The following is a 24,669-nucleotide window of genomic DNA, read 5'->3' as shown; positions in this document are numbered from 1 at the left end:
CTCAAGGCCAAAAGATGGGCTGTGAAGTTTCCATTCCAATACCTAGGACAGCTGATTGGAGAAAATGTGGGTTGCTCAAAGAATAGAAAGACTGCTCCCCTCCCCCACCATAGAACAGATCCAGGGAGGTTTTCTGACTCCTTCATGTGACTCCTTGTATTGTTGAATCTTATGAAACCAGAAGGAAGTGAACGTTCAGATGCAGAGACTAAAAAGTTTAAGTCCACGAAGTCCCGACAGTAAAACTCTGAAGGCTTCTCCATTGCTGCATCTAGTCAACACTATCTACGCTGCCTTCTGGCCATTTTTTTTCATGTCCAAAGCAGCTAAGATGGCAGGACCTTTGAAGTTAGGCAAGTCGGACCCACGAGCACCGCCCCGCTGGCCTGCTCAGAATCCCTGCACCAGGCCAATCCCCACAACCTCAGTTTTGGGCACAGCATTCGAACAAACTAGATACATGTAAGAGGAATGAAAGAAAAAATACATACATTATCTAAAAAGAAATTTATTTGATCAAATGGTAATATATGAAGATATTTTAAACTATAAGGCTCTATCCAGACAAAAAGCATCTTTATTATAAAGTAAGTGTTATCAATTTAAATGGCACCTAAAAACAAAGAATGAGTTTCCTATAAATAATATGTCTGTAAAAAGCTTTCATAAAATCCTCATGTATTTTCAAACCAGGTAGCAAGTGTAACAGAAAAACCTATAAATAGTACTTAAAAGCAGGTTTCTTAAAATTTATGGCACCTACAGTGTGTCACTATAGACAGAGTATTCGGGGGGTTCTGTGATAATCAAAACATGGCTACCATTGGTAAGGGAAGTGTCCCCTGATGAGCAGAACTAAAGCCATGATTAAGCCTCAGCCTTGAGCTCCCTGCACAGCATCGTACCATTCCAAATTCTTGGGACTTTGAATTGAGTTGGGAATTACTATAAGAGGAGGTCGGGAAACCAGGATTGGCAAGAGGGAAGGGAGAGGAAACCAAGGCATAGCAGGATCAAAGATATTTATAAAGCAGCTTTATAAATGACCAAGAAAATGAGTTTTTAAAAAACACAAAATGGTGAGTCCTTGGGGCTGCAATGTGGCATCTGTGAAGAGGACAATGCCAAGCCCTGCTGGGAGGGGCTGACTTGCATGCTGGGTGCCTGGCTTGGAGCTACCACACACAACAGCATGAAACCTTCTCTGGATTGCCATGCCATTACCTGGAAACACTGGGGACAGGTCAGTGTGTAGGTTACACCATCTTTCCCCAAATATTTTTCCAGCAACCAGTGACTCTGTCTTTGGGGCCCTGATGGGAGTTGACACGGAGGAATCTGCAGCTCCAGGTTATAAGATCAGGAGGGCTTCAGACGAGTAGGAAACCAGATATAAAGAGGGTGATGTACACACACTGTTAGCAGCAAAACACAAAGGTGTCCAATGATTAAAATGAAACTGAGTGATAGGGAGAAACAGGGAAGATTCCAGAGAGCCAGGGATGGTAACTAAAAATAATTATATAGCACCGATTATTACTAATCTAATATATATAAGCATCACTGCAGATTTACATAGTGTCTATGCTGTTAGTTTAATAAATACAAATATGAGGGCTTTCAAAATATTTTAAATGACATATACATTCTAATATAAATATTACACTCCAGATTCATACAACTTAGTTGATGTTACATTTAAACACAGTAGATTTGAGGTTGTATATGGAATGAATTTTTCAGACCATTTTCTGAACTTTGATCATTCGGCTAAGTAAAGGCCAAAAAAGACGGGAATTATCTTACCGGGAACTTTGGCAGCAAACATGTTTTTGTCTATGTATTTATGCATTATACAAAGATACACTTATTCATTCGTATAAATGAATTTAAAGTACTCCATAGGAGATCTTACACTTAAAACACTTTTCTGTCTTCTTATCTGCTTCTTTACGACCAAGTCTATATGGGAGGGCTACTCAATGCCTTATATCTCCTTTTTTCGGAGTCTCATTGTCTTCCTTAGAGGCGTGTATTTAAAAACAGTTTCATGTTTCCCATTCAGGCTAAGTGGCTCTTTTAAGATTCCTAACCTTGAGATTACAATCTTCACTATAATGACACTGATACACACACACATTTTAATAAAAACAGTAAATGGCTTATATCACCTACTTTTAGCAGTGTGCTTTTAAAACAGGTTTGTTCCCAGCACTACAGAAAATAATCTCCAAACACATCCATTACTTTCTACTCAGGGAAAGATGTTACATCTAATCACTCTATAGAGTGACTTTGTAAAATAGTCTCATGCATGTGTAAACTAAACAGGCTGCCCAACTTTATCCCAATGGCTAAAGGAAAGCAGCATCGACACTATGACATCACATCACACCTGTGCTCTCAGGTACAGGGCGAGAGTGAGAGCAAGAGAGAGAGAGAGAGAGAAAGAGAGCGAGCGAGTGAGAGTCAGTGTTCAACCAGAGAGCTTCATAATTTCAAAGCCTAGGCTGTCATTCACCTTTGCTTCATTTCTCCAAAACAAGTTCCTAATTCAGCTACCTGAAGAGACTGTTACAGCAGTACAGTAAAAGCAGCCTTTTTTAAAAAAAATAGGGTCTCACTCCGTTGCCCAGGCTGGAGTGCAGTGGCACGATCTGGGCTCACTGCAGCCTCAACCTCCCAGGTTCAAGCGAACCTCCCACCTCAGCCTTCTGAGTAGCTGGGACTACAGGCGTGCACTACCATGTCTAACTAATTTTTTTTTTTTGTAGAGATGGGGTTTAGCCATGTTGCCCAGGCTGGTCTCGAACTCCTGGGCTTAAGCAATCCACCTTCCTTGGCCTCCCAAAGTGCTGTGATTACAGGCATGAGCCACCGTGTCCAGTCGACAGTAGCCTTTTTACTGTGATGTCAATAAACCAACATCTGATGAAGATGTCAAGAACTGGATTCAGAGTCTGTGTATTTTCTCAATTAGTGACTGAGCATGTAAATTTAATTCAAATGAAATTACTAAAATAATTGCTTAAAAAACATATTTAGCACTTTGGGAGGCTGAGGCGGGCAGATCACAAGGTCAGGAGTTCAAGACCAGCCTGACCAACACGGTGAAACTCCATCTCTACCAAAAAAAATACAAAAATTAGCTGGGTGTGGTGGTACATGCCTGTAATTCCAGCTACTCAGGAGGCTGAGGCAGGATAATTGCTTGAACTCGGGAGATGCTAATTACAGTGAGCCGAGATCACGCCATTGTACTCCAGCCTGGGTGACAGAACAAGACTTCATCTCAAAAAAACCACACACATACACACACACACACACACACACACACACACACACACACAAAACGTACTTAGGAAAATGAGGTGACCCTACATGACCTAGATGAGCTTATTTCTATGCCTCCTCTAACAGAAATCACCTCATGAAAAGAGATGCTTCTTTTGGCTCAGTTCACCTGAAAACAATTTCATTTGGAACTTTTCTTAGCTATTTAGGAGACTGACTCAAAGTTGGTTCTAGTGGATGAAGCAAAAGAGATATGACCAGCATGGTCAATCAGTGAGCCTTACTCAACAGGGTGTCCTGGTCAAGCGTCACAGCCACACTGGTCAGACACACTGACCAGTTATGCATTTCCCACCAGTCAATGCCACTGTTCCCTAAACCATGATTTTAGTAGAAAAGAAAGCTCTGGAATCAAGGCCAGCACTGCAGTATCTGGGTTGGATGTCCCTGTCCTGGCCTGTGGTAAATCCTCTGCCCTTCACTGTGTTCATGTTTGCGGCTCTGGCACGGGGACATCTGGCAGTTTTTTTAAAGAGACGTCTCTGCCTCTAGATGAACAATCTGGAACTGTAGAATACAGATCAAAGAATGAAGCAGATCTTTCAGTTGCCTCATCCTATAGCACTTGCCCAGCCATTTAAGGCCCCTGTCCTCCCACCCTACATAAAGTGTTTCCCACACCAGAGTGTGCAGGACAAGGCAACTCCAAATCCCAAGGAAGTAGGGTTTAGCTGGAGGTTAACCCTGTGCTCAGAAACCCTTCCATCTGTTATCTCTCCAGCTTCAGGTTTCACAGCAGTTTATAAATGGCATAATACAAGGGTAATGTGAGTAAAGTCTGAGAGTTTTGTTCATTATCAAGTTATCAACACAGTGCCCAACTAAGTAAGGTGATCTAGCGGAGTAATACCTCTGGCCTGGGAGAAAAATAAAACCAGTCAAATCACACCTTTGTCTAAAACATCCCATTAAAAAATTACGGAATAAAGTTTGAGATTTCCTGCTTTTTCATGTTACCTTTTTTAAAACCTCAATTTTAAACTTATATTGTTTGTTAAAATTATCAAATGAACAACCCCATTGCCATGGAAGAGAAAAAACTGTGAGGAAACAGAATCACAACTTGGAAAAAATAAGTGAAAAGGCATTTGCATTGAGAGACTGCTAAGATTTGTTAAGTTAAAACAATAATGTATCTAGAAAAGACTGTGAAAATATATATCTCAAAATAGAACAAGGCATAGTCAGAAGGCTCAGTAAAACAATTACTTCAAGGCTGACTAATAAAAAGGATAAGTGAAAGCACCCTTCCATCCTTGATCCTTCCTCACTTCCTCCCTCAGACTCTACAAGTCTGGATGCACTAATATAGAATAACCTAAAAGCCATGAAAAAGTGCTGGTATTTTCCAGGATCTCTTCAAGACACCTTTTGTCCTGGTAACCTGAATTCTCTCTCTGATCAAGGCAGCTGACGGACTTTAAATGTATTTGGAGATACCGGTTCAAAGACGTCATCGTCATCTTCTACCCCTTCTTCTATCGGTTTCATCTTGGCAGAGGCTCGCTGGTGTGGGGATGACACATCTGTGGAAAGATACAGGAAGGAAAACAACTGAATGCACAATCTACCCCAATACTGGTGTGATGCATCAATTATAAATCCCAACTGGAAAACAAAACTCAGTAGGAATCTCTCTCTAGTACCAAGAACACAATTTCTATAAACCATTCTACATCAATCCAGCATTTCAAGAAAACAACCAAGTCAAGAAGAGACTCTCAGCCAGGAGAACAGATGAGGGACAGATTCTACTGTATGTGCTTGGATGATACGAGTTTCTCAAACATATGCAGTTCCAGGGGCTTGCCCCACAGTCTGTTTATGACTCAGAATGCATGCTCCTACATTCACATCATACATGGGAGCTCGAGTCTCATATTGGCCCTTGAAAGTTAATGTAACTCCTAATTTCCCTAAATAGTATTTCTATTCTAAAATTATGGAACCTACACCATCTGTAATATCACCTAAAACACATTTCTTGCCTCCACCATGGAGTCCAGTGACTCCCTGGGCTGATATGAAAAGAAGAGGAAGAAAGGCCAGGCGTTAAGGAGGGAAGAGCTGAGTGGAGGAAACACAATCCCAAGTAGCAGCAGGAGAAAAGGCATCCCCAGGGCCTTTTAGGATGCCATTTAATCAAAGGAAGCAGGCCACAATTCATTCAGTCAGTCACCCATTGGTTCATGCATTCACCAAATGCTTATAGAGCATCCACCACATAATGGATACCATGCTTGGTGTAGATGAAAATACTATCTAAAAGTAAGAGTAGATGTCATTATCGATAGACTTCGCAAGGTGCCTAATGAGCAGCTAACGTGACTGCATAACCCCTCTCCATACAGTCACCACCATCACTGTCAGGATCCATGCTGTCTGGGTTTCCACCTGCCCTGCCCACACCCATCTCCTTGCTGCCCAATCACAGGGTGGAGGGGTATTCAGGCAGCCCACAATGCTGCAAGCAGCTGGGGAAAAGGTTGATGGTGGAGGGACACAGGGTGAAACAAGACTCTTTAAATACTTGCTAACAGCAAAAGCGAGTGGAGGATCTATTAAGACATGAAGCAGATCTGCTACAAGATGACCACAGAAGTTTGTCAAGATCAGCTGTCATTCACCGGCAGGAGTCAGGAGCAGATGGCCGAGTCGGCCAGCACAGGGAGAAGGCCACAGCCAGCAAGCAGGGCCACAGGCTGTGAGCATGTCACACAGCCGCTCCTGGCGAGAGGCTGAGACAGCGGCAAAGGCTTTGCCCTGGCATTCAGCCACGAATGAGTGGTCATTCCTGGCCCCTGGTATGGCACGGGGGGAGGCAGCATGCAGAGGAGTCAAGACCAGAGGCTCAAAAAACAGTTCCAGGGTTCAAATTCCTGCTCCGCAATCTGCGCTCAATTACCACATCTTTCTAGGCCTCCGTTTCCATATCTATAAAAAGGGGATATTTGTAGAATCTGCTCCATGGGATTGTTGGGAGGATTAAACAGAATAATGCATATGATGTGCTTAGCAGGGTGTTGGGCCTATAGAACATGTGACTAAATGTCGTTTCTTATTAACTGTACAGTCACTGCTGTGCATCTGGGGAAATGCTACTACCAGTCACATCTTCTAACATAAAAAAAGTATGCAGTGCTGGACTATGGTACAGCTCATGTATACCTGCTGTGCATATATGGAAATTGTTAACTTGTAAACATTTACAGGAAAAATATGGAGTTTCTTGAAAGACAACTACTGACATAAACTATAGAAAATAAGCCTCTAGCCAGGCGCGGTGGCTCACGCCTGTAATCCCAGCACTTTGGGAGGCCGAGGCGGGTGGATCACGAGGTCAAAAGATTGAGACCATCCTGGTTAACATGGTGAAACCCTGTCTCTAATAAAAATACAAAAAATTAGCTGGGCACGGTGGCGCATGCCTGCAATTCCAGCTACTCAGGAGGCTGAGGCAGGAGAATTGCCTGAACCCAGGAGGCGGAGGTTGCAGTGAGCCGAGATCGCGCCATTGCACTCCAGCCTGGGTAACAAAAGTGAGACTCAGTCTCAAAAAAAAAAAAAGAAAGAAAGAAAAGAAGCCTCTAATAAAATGGTCCAAGAACCCAATTCTGCATAGAGCACAGCGTGGGAAGTTTTCAGGCAAGTTCTTATCCTTTTCCATGCAGGTGACACAAACACAACCTTTACTTCACATGTCTACTCGATGGCGATGAATCCTATCTGTGTGACCTTGGACAAGTTACTTTACCTCTTTGTGCCTTAATTTCCTTATCTGTAAAACAGGAATAATAAGAACAGCACCTATTTCATATGGTTGTTATAAGGATAAAATGACTTGATATTTGTAAAGGTTTTAGATCAGTGCCTGGGATGTAATAATCACTTTGTAAATATTCGTAAGAATATAAAAATCAAGTACTATGGTCTTTGGAAGGCTATGGACTTAATAATGAGAAAATTTGTTAAAATTCATCATTGCTCATATGAATGGCCAATAAAGGAAATGGGCCTTGACTCGAATGGGGGTTTGTGTTTCTCAATCTTAGCCCTCTTGAGTGTAGCCAAATTGTCTTTAAAATAAAAAAAAAATGGCCAGGCACGGTGGCTCACGCCTATAATCCCAGCACTTTCAGAGGCCGAGGCAGGCGGATCACGAGGTTAGGAGATCGAGACCATCTGGCGAACATGATGAAACCCCGTCTCTACTAAAAATATAAAAATTAGCTGGGCATGGTGGCACATATCTGTAGTCCCAGCTACTTGGGAGGCTGAGACAGGAGAATCGCTTGAACCAAGGGGGCAGAGGTCGCAGTGAGCTGAGATCGTGCCACTGCACTCCAGCCTGCCAACAGAGCAAGACTCTATCTCAAAAAAAAAAAAAAATAGCCCTGGCTTCCATCATATTTTTAGCCTTAAGTTCTCATTGGGTCTCATAAAATATTAACTTAGGCTGAGTATCTACAATCAGATAAAACTCTCAGAACAAACAATAAGATAGAATGCCTAAGAGCATTAAACCAAATCAATAATATATAGTATTTAGACATAATTGTATAATATGCTTAAATGAAACATACGCAGTTTATTTTGTCTGAGGAAGTAGGACTAATTGGTTCCTAGTTTTTAAGCTCATCTATCAAACCAGGAGGAACATCCTACCCTTAGATTGAGACAGGTATCTATACTGGAGCCACAATGCTATCTGACCCTCCCAACTATCTCATCTATTCTTGCATTTTTCTCACTGACAGAAAATGAAGGGAGGACTCAATACAAATGGAAATGGTTAAGTGAGAAACTCCCAAGAGCCTTCAGCTTTTCTGTGAAAGAATTTATTCTGCTCCCACCATATTTGCTGGGGCAGAAAAAGAGTTGTGGCCTCTCTTATCATATAACATTAAAAGGATAATGAGAGTCATTCACAATCCTTGGGGTGACATCCAGGGTTCTCCAAGTTGGGCCTCCCTCCACATTCCAGTCCAAGCTCTTGCAAACTCACTGCTCTTCAAATTCAACCCATCCTCCTCTTTTCCTTTTACTTTTTTTCTCCACTTGGAATGGTTTCTCCACTCCTATTCCTAATCACAAATTCCCATCCTTTGCCCAAGCAGGGTTTGAACTCCACCTCCTTCATATGTAACCCTCCCTGACTCCTGGAGGAAGATTCTACCCTCGTCATCTCAATAACTTCAGCCCTTACACATTCTGCATAACATTGTGGTTACAGTACTTGCACCTCTTCCTTATTAGGAAACAGGCATCTTGAAAGCTGTAACCATGGCCTCTCTTCTCCTGCAGCCTTGCAGAAATACCCCACACATAGCCAGGACCTTGATAAGTCCTTAAGTATGCAGTGATGAAAAAAAGATCCCTCCTCTGAAAGGCCACGTAGGGAACCTCAGAAAGGATCCTGAGAATGAGGGAAAAAGACACGGGCATCACGTTTAATCTCTGGCGGGTCTCCCAGTGGGGCACTACCAGCATTCTTCAAGCACAGGCAGGGCTCAGAGTCCAGTAAACCTCATTAGGAAAAGTGACTGTCATCACCGTGCTCTGTAGCATGTCCTCTGACGGAAATCACTTTCGTATAATTGATTTGACATTGCTTAGAGCATGGACAAGAACACTGTTCTCTTAAGGGAATATCAATAGGCTTAATAGCACCGTCACCTGCTACAGTGTTTTCATTCAATCAGTAAAAGGAATCAGGGAGTGACCACAAAGTGCTAGACAATGGGTTAAATGTTGGGGAAATAAAAATGAATCACACCTGGTCTTTCATGCTATCTTATTTTATTTCTCAGAAACTCAAAGCACTTTTCAGAGCAATTCACCCTCACCACATCTGTACTATTATTTCTACCGTATATTCTGAAGCTAAAGCAAAGACAACTTGAACACCCGTGAAGGAAAACAGAGGGGGTGGCTGCCATGAATGAGCTTATTTCTCACTAGGGCGTGAACCATTTAGACAGAAACACATCTTAGGAGGATAAACCAGGGAGCCCTAACGGCCTGGAAAGATTGAATTTTTCTGCAAAAGTTGTTGACTCACTTTCATTTCAAGCTTTGTGGCTGAGAATCTGCAATCCCCCCCAAATCCCTGTCCTTACAACAACATTGCCTTGTTGCTCTTTTTCCACTGCAGTAGACCCACTGGCAGACAGGAGTACAGCCCAACCTGCCACTTCCAGGGACAACCTGGTGCCAGCTGGCTGCCAACCCCTCGCTTAAAATCTAAAATACACAGAAAGTGTCCACTCTTTTTGTTGTTGTTGTTGTTGAGACAGAGTCTCGCCCTGTTGCCCAGGCTGGAGTGCAATGGCACAATTGTGGCTCACTGCACCCTCCACCTCCTGGGTTCAAGTGATTCTCCCACCTCAGCCTCTTAAGTAGCTGGGATTACAGGTGCGCAACATCACACCTGGCTAATTGTTTCTATCTTTAGTACAGATGCAATTCACCATGTTGGCCAGGCTGGTCTGGAACTCCTGACCTCATGATCTGCCCACCTCAGCCTCCCAAAGTGTTGGGATTACAGGCGTGAGCCACTGCACCCTGTGAGTGTCTACTCTTTGTACCAACCCCAGTTACCCTGGCCTTCTGTACCACTGAGAGCCAAGTATAACATTCACATCCAGGAAGACCAAAGGATCACTTGCCCTGCCTCAGTATCTGCAACTGTCATGGCCATCAGAAAGGCCAGCTTTGAGGACTGAGGGGCGGACTGAGGGGCTCACCTGGCCCCTAGACATGGAGCTCTTTGGCCTCATCAGGAGACTTACTGGTTCAATGAAGAGACTCGGAGTCCATCCCTATATAGCTGGAAATCATTTCTTTGACCCCCTAATACATTCAAAACCAATTTGTAGTATGAACCAAAAAAATAAGGGAATATTATATTTCAAGGGAATGATCTTACATTTCACAAGTTGAACACTAATAAGTAACGTCTACAGGTTTGCCTGGTTTTTCATTAATTTTATGTACTGATGCATCATCAGAAATTTGCCCAGAGGCCCAACATCTTCCATAGATATGAGAGCATGAGAGGAGAGAGGAAGAAATAGAGCTTATCTTCAGTTAAGTGCTTTTTCAAATTACTTTTGTCCTTCAAGGATGTTACTATAAGGTTCATGATCTTTACTTTTCATTTATTCCAAATTGTAGACGGGCAAATAATTCCATATCCACAAATTTCCCAGAAAACTGATTCTTAGTTTTCTATTAAAACTATTTTTACAGTTGGGAGACAGAATGGTTAACCCTATCCTGTCCTGTTGTATTTATTGTGATCAGGAAAAGATTTCTACAATAATTTTTTTTCTGTTAACTATAATCACCTTCTACCTACCGGTTAATACATTTTATTATAAAAGCATATAAACAGTATCTTACTGAACTGCAATCCAGATTTAACAGGTGTGAAACTGTTATACAGTTATGTCAAGTGTTACTGTTACTGGAGGGATGTTACACATTACACGAAGTAGCAAAAAAGTCCTCTGCTCAAAGGACATGCATGGGTACCAAGGCACTGTGAAGGTGCAGCCAGCAGAGTAGAATTGTACTCTGGGCTGTTTGCCAAACTCACAGTATGTTCACGTGAGAAAGAGAACTGCATCACCAGGCTGCCATGCTGAGGGTAAGAAAGAAAAACTCAAACTCAAAGTCAAGGGCACTGAGCACATGCAGAAGACTGAGACAGCATTGAGAGCCCTGAACTAAACAGTGGACACTTCTGCTCCTGCCAGATGACAGGGTGTGATCACACCATGGGCTCTGACAAAAGGATTCAGATACAGCCAGGAGAGTCTCTCCTGGGAAGAAGTGTTCAGACGGCAGCTAGGGCGGCTAGTTAGGAAGGAGGAGAGCCCATCATTAAGACCCACTGCATGTCCCCGAGGGTCACTGGCTGCAAGGTCAAACTAAACATAGGCCTCCGTGGAGGGGCTACCCTGCAGATTCTTCTCTGTTTTCCAGAGTCTTGAGTTAAAGAACCACAGAAGGCCCTAAAAAAACTTTTTTTGGTTTAAAATGCTTGTGGGTACATAGTAGGTGTATATATTTATGAGTTACATGAGATATTTTGATACAGGAATGCAATGTGAAATAATCACATCAGGGTAAATAGGCTACCCATCACCTCAACCATTTATCCTTTGTATTACAAACAATTCAACTTACTCTTTTAGTTATTTTAAAATATGTAATGATTTTTGACTATAGTCATCTTGTTGTGTTAGCAAATACCAGGTCTTACCCATTCTTTCTATTTTTTGTACGCATTAACCATCTCTACTTCCCCTCTACCTCCCCTGCCCCCACTGCCCTTCCCAGCCTCTGATAAACATCGTTCTGCTCTCTGTGTTCTTGAGTTCCGTTCTTTTAGTTTTTAGCTTCTACAAATAACTGAGAATATGTGAAGTTTGTCTTTCAGTGCCTGGTTTATTTCACTTAACATAATGAGAGGAGATCTTTTTTATACATGAACCAGGGAGATCTTACATGACAATCAGTCAAAACTCTGGCATACAGAATAAGAAAAAATGAGGTAAGATTCTGTCCCTATTAAGCTTATTTCTATTTCAGTGTGCTTCTAATTACAGGAGGGCCTGAAGGCCTCTCCTAGGAAGGAAAAGTAAACAGACCTATTTGTTGTTCTTAAATCCAGAGTGAAAATCATGCCTGTTCCAGAGGATGAACAAACTACCTCAAATCTGAGCTTCAGGTAAGTAGAGTACCATGATGTGAAATTTGTCAAGTGACTTTTACCCTTGCTTAAGAAACACACTTTTTAAAAAGGAGCAACATTTCTGTAAACTAATATAATGTGCTAAGATTCTCTTTTCTCCCCTGTTAACTTTAATGACGTTTTCTTCATTTCTTTCAAAATGTTATTATTTTTATTATGCTTAACCATCTGGCCAACTGCTTTAGCAAGTAATTAAAAACCTACAGGAGTTTAGAATTTTAATTAGATTGTACAATTTTTGAAGAATGGGAACGGAGAAGGATTTAATGGCTTTTTTTTTTTTGGTTGGAAAGAATTATTTCTTTTTCGGTCTTATCATAGCCTAAGATTTTTTTGATTGAGGAAACTGAGTTTGAATTGAAGCTTTCTGAACAGTAATACTGAAGGGCAGCTTTGGTCTGTGCACCAAATGTTTCCTTTAATGCATTCAGCACCAGCACTGAGGAACTCAAGCAAAGCATACAAAATGAGGGCAAATGCAGAGGTTAGAGTAGCTTAGTGGTTCCCATGATGAGGTCTACTCTGCCCCAAGAGCACATTCTCAGATCAGTCCCTAACCACTCGGATGGACAATCAGGGCCTTGAGCTGCAGAGCACAAGTGTGGTGTGAGCAGCCAAGGAGGAGCCAAAGTCCTGCGGCTCCTTCCTGCTCACAAGGAAGAAGATACAGGGTAGAGGGAAGGAATGAATGAACCCAGGAGAAGAGTGAGGGCAGGATCCAGGCTGGCAGCCAGGCCACAGCCCAGAGAACAACTCATCCAGGATGCGGTCGGAGGACAGCAGGCTCTGTAAGGAAGGTCTCTGGGAAAAAGGGGACACAGAACTGGGAGAAAGGATATTAGGACAGAAGAGGGAAGGATAAGAAAAAGAACAACTAGAAATGCCTATAGAAACAATAAGCAGTATGGAAAGGCAGGGTTCAAATAGAGGACAACCACTCAGAGACTTGAAGAAATGAAATGGGCTTCACCTAAAAGACAGCATGAGGAAGCAGCCTGATGACCCCAGGGATATGGTGGATAAGATGTGTCCCACGACAGCAAGGCAAGGAAACAACTTCAGGGGGAAAAAAGGCAGCCAAGTCATAAAATAAACCATGGCATGATTTTCATGTTGTATATGAAAGAAGAATCCACTTGACCTTGACTTTTAGGAAGTCTCCTTTGAACAGAACAAGAGTCATGACTTTGGAAACAGAAATAAATGCAAGCACTGCCTACTACTTGGTTCTACATAAAGCACAATAATGTCAACATTGCTTATTTATTTTAGACTTTGTGAAACAATTCATAGACAAAGACTAATTGAAGTTTGAAAAGAGAACATATAACAACCTTGATCGTTTCAAAGTAAAAGTGACCCAGAAACAGTTTGAAGGTAGAAGTGGGAAGAATAAGAAAGGGTAGGGATGCTAATGTCCTCATCTTTTTAAAAATTTTATTAAAAATTTTATTTTTTATCAGCAGGGTCTCACTCTGTGCCCAGGCTGGAGTGCAATGGTATGATCTTGGCTCACTGCAACCTCAGCCTCTTCGGGCGCAGGTGGTCTTCAGCCTACTGAGTAGCTGGGATTACAGGCACAGGTGGGCCACCATGCCCAGCCATTTTTTGTAGAGACAGTGTTTTGCCATGTTGGCCAGGCTGGTCTTGAACTCCTGAGCTCAAGTAATCTGACTGCCTTGGTCTCCCAAAGTGCTGGGACTACAGGTGTGAGCCACTGGGCCCAGCCCTAATGTCCTCACCATTAAAATTAGTGCAGAGAGAAAATGAAATAGAGACTTTGTTTAATGTTACAAAGTTAAACAAAAAAAGAATAAAAACTAGTGACTTCACCATATTGAGCAGAAAGTGGAAGGGAAGTTAGAAGTGAGCTAAGTAGGTTAGTAGATAAAGGTTACTAAGTCCACCTAGAGTAGGTGAGAAGGTAGTGACTTGCCTGTAATTCCAGTACTTTGGGAGGCCAAGGTGGGCAGATCACTTGAGCCCATGAGTTTGAGACCAGCCTGGGCAACAGAGCAAGACACTGTCTCTACAAAAAAAACCAATAATTAGCCAGGCATGGTGGCATGCACCTGTAGTCCCAGCTACTTGGAAGGCTGAGGCAGGAGGGCCTCTTGAGCCTGGGAGGTAGAGGATGCAGTGAGCTGTGATCGTGCCACTGCACTCCAGCCTGGATGACAGCATGAGACTCTCTCAAAAAAAAAAAAAAAAAGGCTAAGTGTATAAAGCAATAAATAACAGCATATCATTTAGCACTGTGGGAAACAACTGTTTTTTTTTTTTTTTTTGAGACGGAGTTTCGCTCGTTACACAGGCTGGAGTGCAATGGCGCAATCTCAGCTCACTGCAACCTCCGCCTCCTGGGTTCAGGTAATTCTCCTGCCTCAGCCTCCTGAGTAGCTGGGATTACAGGCACGCGCCACCATGCCCAGCTAATTTTTTGTATTAGTAGAGACGGGGTTTCACCATGTTGACCAGGATGGTCTTGATCTCTTGACCTCGTGACCCACCCGCCTCGGCCTCCCAAAGTGCTGGGATGACAGGCGTGAGCCACCGCGCCTGGCCAACTGTTTTAAAGTGATTGTTCCTTGGGAGCAGGGCTAAAATTACCTTGGAAGGGGATCAGTTCTTTTCATTGTAAGGTTTTTTAACTATGTGATATCTATGTATTTAACTTGATAATTTAAAAAAATTTGATTAACAGATTAAAAATGTATAACTATATAAAATACTTTCAGATAACATTTTACAGGTAAGAACATACTGTGTGAGGATAGAGACCCCCTAATGGAGCGAGGTGGGCACTGGCATCAGAGAGCATAGCCCCTACTGGCTGGGGAAGACATGGTCATATTCCTAAGCCTAAAAAAGGAAAATGAAATGCCCACCTCATAGGGTGGTTGTGAAGATTAAATGAGAACATGGATGAAAGTGGTTAGGATGTGTTACCTGCTACAGTAGTAGCCAAATATCCCCTAACAAGTTTATGCTCACATTGATCTCCATAAACTACACTTTACTCATTTGCAAAATGAGGGTATTGCTTTTCTCTAGCCATCTTGGTAGGTCTGAGAATTGTTCAGGCTCATCTCCCAGAAACCTGCTGCCTAATCACATCTTTCTATCTCTCTGTACAATTCATGTAAAGCTTATTGTTTATAAGTCTATGGTTGCTCATGAGGGGAGTGAAACACAAATTGAGATGAACAGATTATTTCATGAAACCAGCCTCGAAACTAAGAAAGCTGTAATGGTTTTTTACATCTTTCCAGGTAAATAAATACAGAAGAGAACAGAGAGAAACTCATTATCAGACATATTGCTAGTCTTTGCAGACTGCAAGCTAACTATTTGTATAACTAGGTCATATGACATTAGTAGAATGTCCATGGCAGGATCTTTTTTTTTTTTTTTTAATTCTTTGAGATAAGGTCTCACTCTTTCACCCAGGCTGGAGTACAGTGGCAAGACCGTAGCTCACTGCAGCCTAGATCTCTCAGGTTAAAGTGGTCCTCTTACCTCAGCCTCCCAAGTAGCTGGAACCACAGGCACATGCTACTGCCTCCAGATAATTAAAAAACCTTTTTCATAGAGATGGGGTCTCGCTATGTTGCCCAGGCTCATCTTGAACTCCTGGGGTCAAGAGATCCTCCTGCCTTGGCCTCCCAAAGTGCTGGGACTATAGGCATAAGCCAGTGTGCTTGGCCCTGTGTTGACACTAATAATAAACAAAATACTTACAAAGATCTTCACAGTAAGAAACATCTCTCTAAAGATCTCACAGCATCTTTAAAAACAACATAATTATTATTTCATTAAAAAAGACATGGTTTAAACTAACAAGCTTTTTCAAAGATGAATTCCAACTGATTGGATTGCCTATATTATCTTGTGATTAAAAAAAAAATCCAAATAAGTTATTTAACCCCAATTAACTAAAATAGAGTTCTGTAACATTCAAGGAAGCATATGTCTTCCTGTTACCATAGCAATGGCTGAGCTGGGTACCACTTTCTAGTGATGGAACTGCCAATACAATCCATCTGTGTGAATGTGTGTGTTTTATACATGTAGGGAGCTAAGAAGGAGAGAAGATGACAACAAGGTACGCTGACGAGCAACACCTTGGTCCAGGGGCAGGGAGAAGAAAGCTTTCCTACATACACTGGCACTAAAGTGTTCTCACACAGCTCGCACATCTTGTCCCTTCCTCTCTTCCTATCTCACCATGTTCCATGTTTGCGAACATGAAACCCAGTAAATGAAGCAATGGGAAAGTGAAAGAGTTAAATGAACTGAATTATGATCTACTGAATGAACAGAGAGAATGACTTTTTCTCATGCTATCTCATGATGTCACTTTCTTCCCTTTAGACGACAATTTGGAATAGGAATACAGGATCTGTGTGGAAAGCAGTAGAGACCTTGCTATGGATTTAGCATTGTGTGGCATGTATAAAAGCAGAGCACAACATGAGAAATGGGAGCAGCAGCAATTTCACTGAAACAGGTCACTTAGTTCCCTCTACCTTTTTCTGATCTGGATTCCTGTTTCACTGAACATTTGCTGTGTAAAGTTATGAAGTATATTTGTGGCATTACTGATTGAGATCTTTAAAAGTAGTGCCTTTATCAGAATTTAAACAAGCTTCTAGACCCAACTACCAGCAGATGAGAAAGACAAGAACACCATAATCAACACCATGGGGATGAACGCAGCAAAATTCCAGAAGGTGGGAAATTCTACAGCCTCCCTACGCAAAGTGTAGTTCACAGACCAGCCACATTGTTATCTCCTGGGCACTGGTTAAACCTGTGGACTCCCAGACCCCCCCCAAGGCCTGCTACATCAGGATCCCATCCACATTTAAGAATCTGTTGTTCTACAGGACAAACCAATAAACCAAAACAAAAACATATATAGAAACACACAGAGAGAGAGAGAGAGAGAGAGAGAGAGAGAGAGAGAGAGAGAGAGAGCGCGAGCGATGGAAAGGGAGCCCAGAGTTATATCGACTGAATGCAATGTGTACATGCTGTTCAGATTGTGATTCGAAAAATAATTATGATAAATATTCATATGCATGTTAATGTTTAAATAGGTATTTGGGGAAATGAATAGGTGGAATAACATAAAAAGGTTTAAGAAAATACATAAGGTATATGGAGTGACACTGTTTGTAATTCTGTAAGTACGCTAACCAAAGGCTAAATGACACTGGAGATTATCATTGGATAATTTTACATGTTCCTAAGTAAAACCCTAGTACTCCAGTGCTAAGAAAAAGGCAAACATTTTTGTTGAAATGGATTACATTAACCAACCTATGAAAACCTATCTGCAGCACTACTTGATCACAAGGAAGAAATCAGGAGATGACAGATTTCCCCAGAAAAGTAGGTGAGAGTTGAAAAAAAGTGGCTTGGGTCAAGTTACCAATTCTAGATAGACTCATCTGCAAAGAGACAAATAACAGCTCCTGTGCCTAGCGCAAGAACAGATGTGAAGGTGACCTGTATATTGAAAAACACTAGTCAACTGTTACTTATATTTAAAAAAAAACACAGACGTAATCTGGTCTACAAGTATGAGCTTTTGTTTTTCTTTTTTTTTTTTTTGATACAGTTCTCACTCTGTCACCCAGGCTTCGGTGCAGTGGCTCAACATGGCTCACTGCAACCTTGACTTCCTTAGCTCAAGCAATCCTCTCACCTCAGCCTCCCAAGTAGATGGTACCACAGGCATGCCTGGATAAGTTTTTAATTTTTTGTAGAGATGGGGTCTCATTATGTTGCCCAGGCTGGTCTTGAACTCCTGGGCTCAAGTGATCCTCCAGCCTCAACCTCTCAAAGTGCTGAGATTACAGGTGTGAGGCACTGTGCCTGGCCAAGCATGAGCTCTGGAATCAGACAGGATCCTTGTATCACAAAACCAGCCCATATGGAAAAGGAGCAAGTGAATAAGCATCTCATATTCCCAATTTCTCATCTGTAAAATGACATAACACCCGCTGTAGTAGACTGTGTTATAGTCCAGCTTTCCACCTGCTTTGTTTCTCACTAGCCCCTTCCTGCGCAGCCCCTGCAGGAGGGTTAAATGATCTATCCATTGATGCTGATTCTGGCAAGTGACTTCTATGGCACAGGAAACATGCATGGAAGTGGTACTTGTTCCTCTGGAGCAGGAGCCTTAACAGCCATCTTGTGAATCTGCCACCACTGTCTTCCCTCTGCAGTGACAATGGGAATGACCCAAATGGCAGCTGCTCCTTTGGCTGAGCCCCAAGAGTGGGGAAGTGCAGCATCTACCTTCATGTGAGCTTCAGGTAATATCTTCAAAAAGGTACTATGCAGGCCAGGTGCAGTGGCTCATGCCTGAAATCTCAGCACTTTGGGAGGCTGAGGTGGGTAGATCACTTGAGTCCAGGAGTTAAAAAAAAAAACTAGCCAGGTGTGTGGTGTGCGCCTCTAGTCCCAGCTACTTGGGAGTCTGAGGTGGAAGGATCATCTGAGCCTGGGAGGTGGAAGTTGCAGTGAGCTGAGATCATATCACTGCACTCCAGCCTGGGTGACAGAGTAAGACCCTGTATCAAAAAAAAAAGAAGCTACTATGTAACAAAATATAACCATCTCCAGTTTATCATCTGTGTTGCCCTTAAAATCCCCTTTAGGTCCATAACACATTTCTGTGCCAAACGTTGCTTTGGAAGCCTATACCTGAAAGAATTAAAAATAGGTCATTCTGGCATGTTATCTATTTTGAATTAAACACAATGAAAAAAACAGCAAGTGCAAGAACTCTGACCTTCATTTTATTTCTTAAAAACAAGTGATGAGGCCAGGCGCAGTGGCTTCTGCCTGTAATCCCAGCACTTTGGGAGGCCAAAGCAGGATGATCACTTGAGGCCAACAGTTTGACACCAACTTGGGCAATATAGGGAGAACCTTGTCTCTATAAAAATAAAAAAATTGCTGGGCATTGTGGCGCAGGCCTGTAGTCCCAGCTAATCAATAGGCCGAGGCAGTAGGATCACTTGATCCTAGGAGTTCAAGGCTGCAATGATCCATGATTGTGCCAATGCACTTCAGCCTGGGTGACAAAGTGAGACCCTGTCTCAAAAAACAACAACAACAACAACAAAACCAATCCCCACCCCTGCTGGCAAAACAAAAACCCAGGAGATGAAATTCTTGTATGAAAGGTGCCCGCCCAAATATTAGAAGAAAAACAATGTTCTTATCTTCCAGGACAAGATGTTGAAGCAGATAGAATTCTGTACAAGCCTTATTAAAATAACTCTTGTCTTTAAGTCTTCCAACATGATTTAGTTGCTTTTTCACAACTTACTATTCTTTGTCCAATTCGCTATTAATTGCTTCTTTGGGTCTCATTTCCTTATGAAGGCTTCTGTGCCACGTAAAATCTGAATGAGCTTTTAACACAAACTCATACAACTTGTATTAAATTTGTATGCTGTTCTCTTGTTAATCTGTCTTATGTCAATCTAGTTCTCAGGTCCAACCAGAAAACAACCCTAAATGGGAAGAGGTAAAGTTTTTTCTTTCCTACATCCCAATTATATGACCTTGTAAATTCTAGCCTCTCCTGACTACGCAAAACTTAAAATCCCTAAACTAACTTACCTAAGGCACACAAAGTTACGAGATCATTTACACAAACATAAAGGATTGCTGAATGAGTCTGCATTTTTTTAAAAGTTAATTTGGCTTAAAATACAATTGGAAATATGAACAGTTTTTAGTTCATGCAATGGAAGAATGTCTGCCTTTTTGCTATTTCATATGAATTTGTTCAGTTTTATATCATCATTCTTAGAATAATTCTTAAGAATTTAATTCTTAATTTAGTTTTTCTCATTTTACTTACTAATTTTCAACATCTGTGTTATTTGTATTACTTAAAATGTTTTGAAACAACCTAAACTATGGAAGAATCCCGGAAAATGTGCCTCTTGGCAGGTGTGTGAATGAGGTAACTCACTGGGGTGTTGAGTGATCTACTTCAACTTTGGGAATATTCCATTTCCCAATCACTTTTTAACTCATGGCACTCATACTGAGATAACCAGCCAGCAGCAGAACATCCCGCATTTATTTGTCAACCATTTTAAACACATTTCTGGGTCTAGGCTTTCACTCCAACTAAAGTCGTGAAAACAACAAAGCCAAATATCCACCAAACCATGTCGACTCTTTTAAATATGGTGAGCCACTATTTAAGTACATGGCAAAACCAGTGAACAATTTCTGAAACAGAAATAAGAGTTCTAAAGTTGGCTTTTAGCTCATATGCAATATGGGAGAAATGCTAAACAAAATTTGTTTTTTTTTTTGTTTTTTTTTATTGCATTTTAGGTTTTGGGGTACATGTGAAAAACATGCAAGGTTGTTGCATAGGTGCATACGTGGCAGTGTGATTTGCTGCCTTCCTCCCCTTCACCCATATCTGGCATTTCTCCCCATGCTATCCCTCCCCAATTCCCCACCCCCCTGCTGTCCCCCCCACTCCCCCACAACAGACCCCCATGTATAGTGCTCCCCTCCCTGTGTCCATGTGTTCTCCTTGTTCAACACCCACCTATGAGTGAGAACATGTGGTGTTTGATTTTGTGTTCTTGTGTCAGTTTGCTGAGAATGATGGTTTCCAGGTTCATCCATGTCCCTACAAAGGACGCGAACTCCTCGTTTTTAATGGCTGCATAATATTCCATGGTGTATATGTGCCACATTTTTCCTGTCCAGTCTATCATCGATGGGCATTTGGGCTGGTTCCAGGTCTTTGCTATTGTAAACTGTGCTGCTATGAACATTCGTGTGCATGTGTCCTTATAGTAGAACGATTTATAATCCTTTGGATATATGCCCAGTAATGGGATTGCTGGGTCAAATGGAATTTCTATTTCTAGGTCCTTGAGGAATCGCCACACTGTCTTCCACAATGGTTGAACTAATTTACACTCCCACCAACAGTGTAAAAGTGTTCCTATTTCTCCACATCCTCTCCAGCATCTGTTGTCTCCAGACTTTTTAATGATCGCCATTCTAACTGGTGTGAGATGGTATCTCAATGTAGTTTTGATTTGCATTTCTCTAATGGCCAGTGATGATGAGCATTTTTTCATATGCTTGTTGGCCTCATGTATGTCTTCTTTTGTAAAGTATCTGTTCATATCCTTCGCCCACTTTTGAATGGGCTTGTTTGTTTTTTTCTTGTAAATCTTTTTTAGCTCGTTGTAAATTCTGGATATCAGCCCTTTGTCAGATGGGTAGGCTGCAAAAATTTTTTCCCATTCTGTTGGTTGCCGATTCACTCTATTGACTGTTTCTTTTGCTGTGCAGAAGCTGTGGAGTTTGATTAGGTCCCATTTGTCTATTTTGGCTTTTGTTGCCAATGCTTTTGGTGTTTTGGTCATGAAGTCCTTGCCTACGCCTATGTCCTGAATGGTTTTCCCTAGGTTTCCTTCTAGTGATTTTATGGTGTTAGGTCTTATGTTTAAGTCTTTAATCCATCTGGAGTCAATTTTAGTGTAAGGTGTCAGGAAGGGGTCCAGTTTCTGCTTTCTGCATATGGCTAGCCAGTTTTCCCAACACCACTTATTGAACAGGGAATCCTTTCCCCATTGCTTGTTTTTATCAGGTTTGTCAAAGATCGGGTGGTTGTAGATATGCTGTGTTGCCTCCGACGCCTCTGTTCTGTTCCATTGGTCTATATCTCTGTTTTGGTACCAGTACCATGCTGTTTTGATTACTGTAGCCTTGTAGTAGAGTTTGATGTCCGGTAGTGTGATGCCTCCCGCTTTGTTCTTTTTGCTTAGAATTGACTTGGCTATGCAGGCTCTCTTTTGGTTCCATATGAAGTTTAAGGTGGTTTTTTCCAGTTCTGTGAAGAAGGTCATTGGTAGCTTGATGGGGATAGCATTGAATCTGTATATTACTTTGGGCAGTATGGCCATTTTCACGATATTAATTCTTCCTAACCATGAACATGGAATGTTTCTCCATCTGTTTGTGTCCTCTCTTATTTCGTTGAGCAGTGATTTGTAGTTCTCCTTGAAGAGGTCCTTTACATTCCTTGTTAGTTGTATTCCTAGGTATTTTATTCTCTTTGTAGCAATTGTGAATGGCAGTTCGTTCTTGATTTGGCTCTCTTTAAGTCTGTTATTGGTGTATAGGAATGCTTGTGATTTTTGCACATTGATTTTGTATCCTGAGACTTTGCTGAAGTTGCTTATCAGTTTCAGGAGATTTTGGGCTGAGATGAGGGGGTCTTCTAGATATACAATCATGTCGTCTGCAAATAGAGACAATTTGACTTCCTCCTTTCCTAATTGAATACCCTTTATTTCTTTTTCTTGCCTGATTGCTCTGGCTAGAACTTCCAGTACTATATTGAATAGGAGTGGTGAGAGAGGGCATCCTTGTCTAGTGCCAGATTTCAAAGGGAATGCTTCCAGTTTTTGCCCATTCAGTATGATATTGGCTGTCGGTTTGTCGTAAATAGCTTTTATTATTTTGAGATACGTTCCATCGATACCTAGTTTATTGAGGGTTTTTAGCATAAAGGGCTGTTGAATTTTGTCGAAGGCCTTCTCTGCATCGATTGAGATAATCATGTGGTTTTTGTCTTTGGTTCTGTTTATGTGGTGAATTACATTTATAGACTTGCGTATATTGAACCAGCCTTGCATCCCCGGGATGAATCCTACTTGATCATGGTGGATAAGCTTTTTGATGTGCTGTTGTAATCGGCTTGCCAGTATTTTATTGAAGATTTTTGCATCTATGTTCATCATGGATATTGGCCTGTAGTTTTCTTTTCTTGTTGAGTCTCTGCCAGGTTTTGGTATTAGGATGATGTTGGTCTCATAAAATGATTTGGGAAGGATTCCCTCTTTTTGGATTATTTGGAATAGTTTCAGTAGGAATGGTATCAGTTCCTCTTTGTATGTCTGGTAGAATTCGGCTGTGAACCCATCTGGACCTGGGCTTTTTTTGGGTGGTAGGCTCTTAATTGCTGCCTCGACTTCAGACCTTGTTATTGGTCTATTCAGGGTTTCAACTTCTTCCTGGTTTAGGCTTGGGAGGAGGCAGCTGTCCAGGAATTTATCCATTTCCTCCAGGTTTTCTAATTTATGTGCATAGAGTTGTTTGTAATAATCTCTGATGATGGTTTGAATTTCTGTGGAATCTGTGGTGATATCCCCTTTGTCATTTTTTATTGCATCTATTTGATTATTCTCTCTTTTCTTTTTTATTAGTCTGGCTAGTGGTCTGTCTATTTTGTTGATCTTTTCAAAAAACCAGCTCCTAGATTTATTGATTTTTTGAAGAGTTTTTCGTGTCTCTATCTCCTTCAATTCTGCTTTGATCTTAGTTATTTCTTGTCTTCTGCTAGGTTTTGAGTTTTTTTGATCTTGCTCCTCTAGCTCTTTCAATTTTGACGATAGGGTGTCAATTTTAGATCTCTCCTTTCTTCTCATGTGGGCACTTATTGCTATATATTTTCCTCTAGAGACTGCTTTAAATGTGTCCCAGAGATTCTGGTATGTGGTGTCTTCATTCTCGTTGGTTTCGAAGAACGTCTTTATTTCTGCCTTCATTTCAGTGTTTATCCAGTCAACATTCAGGAGAAAGTTGTTCATTTTCCATGAGGCTGTGCGGTTCTGGGTTGGTTTCTGAATTCTGAGTTCTAACTTGATTGCACTGTGGTCTGAGAGACTGTTTGTTATGGTTTCCGTTCTTTTGCATTTGCTGAGGAGTGATTTAGTTCCAATTATGTGGCCAATTTTAGAGTAGGTGTGATGTGGTGCTGAGAAGAATGTATATTCTGTGGATTTGGGGTGGAGAGTTCTGTAAATGTCTATTAGGTTTGCTTGGTCCAGGTCTGAGTTCAAGTCCTGGATATCCTTGTTAATTTTCTGTCTCGTTGATCTGTCTAATATTGACAATGGTGTGTTGAAGTCTCCCACTATTATTGTGTGGGAGTCTAAGTCTCTTTGCAAGTCTTTAAGAACTTGCCTTATGTATCTAGGTGCTCCTGTATTAGGTGCATATATATTTAGGATCGTTAGCTCTTCTTGCTGCATTGATCCTTTTACCATTATGTAATGTCCTTCTTTGTCTCTTTTGATCTTTGTTGCTTTAAAGTCTATTTTATCAGAGATGAGAATTGCAACTCCTGCTTTTTTTTGCTCTCCATTTGCTTGGTAAATCTTCCTCCATCCCTTTATTTTGAGCCTTTGTGTATCCTTGCATGCGAGATGGGTTTCCTGGATACAGCACACTGATGGGTTTTGGCTTTTTATCCAATTTGCCAGTCTGTGTCTTTTGATTGGGGCATTTAGTCCGTTTACATTTAGGGTTAATATTGTTATGTGTGAGTTTGGTCCTGTCATTTTGATGCTAGCTGGCTGTTTTGCCCTTTGGTTGATGCAGATTCTTCATTGTGTTGATGCTCTTTACCTTTTCGTGTGTTTTTGGAGTGGCTGGTACTGGTTGTTCTTTTCTATGTGTAGTGCCTCCTTCAGGAGCTC

The 24,669-nt window shown here is 41.5% G+C and overlaps 1 protein-coding gene across 1 annotated transcript in view; it reads right to left on the bottom strand.

Moving 5' to 3' along the window:
* Positions 1 to 488: 488 nt before the first annotated feature.
* The window catches only part of BVES (blood vessel epicardial substance), a 45,758-nt gene continuing 21,577 nt past the window's right edge, over positions 489 to 24,669 (bottom strand). The window contains exon 8 of the mRNA XM_021670513.2: positions 489 to 4,880. Coding sequence (XP_021526188.2) covers positions 4,756 to 4,880 — 125 coding nt within the window. The 3' untranslated portion in view covers positions 489 to 4,755. The remainder of the gene's footprint in view (positions 4,881 to 24,669) is intronic.

This window comes from Aotus nancymaae, unplaced genomic scaffold (genome assembly GCF_030222135.1).
Source record: "Aotus nancymaae isolate 86718 unplaced genomic scaffold, 86718_ANA_hifiasm-v0.15.2.pri h1tg000040l, whole genome shotgun sequence".
Taxonomy (NCBI): domain Eukaryota; kingdom Metazoa; phylum Chordata; class Mammalia; order Primates; family Aotidae; genus Aotus; species Aotus nancymaae.
Note: the sequence above shows the minus strand (reverse complement) of the source record. Positions and strands in the feature narration are given on the sequence as shown.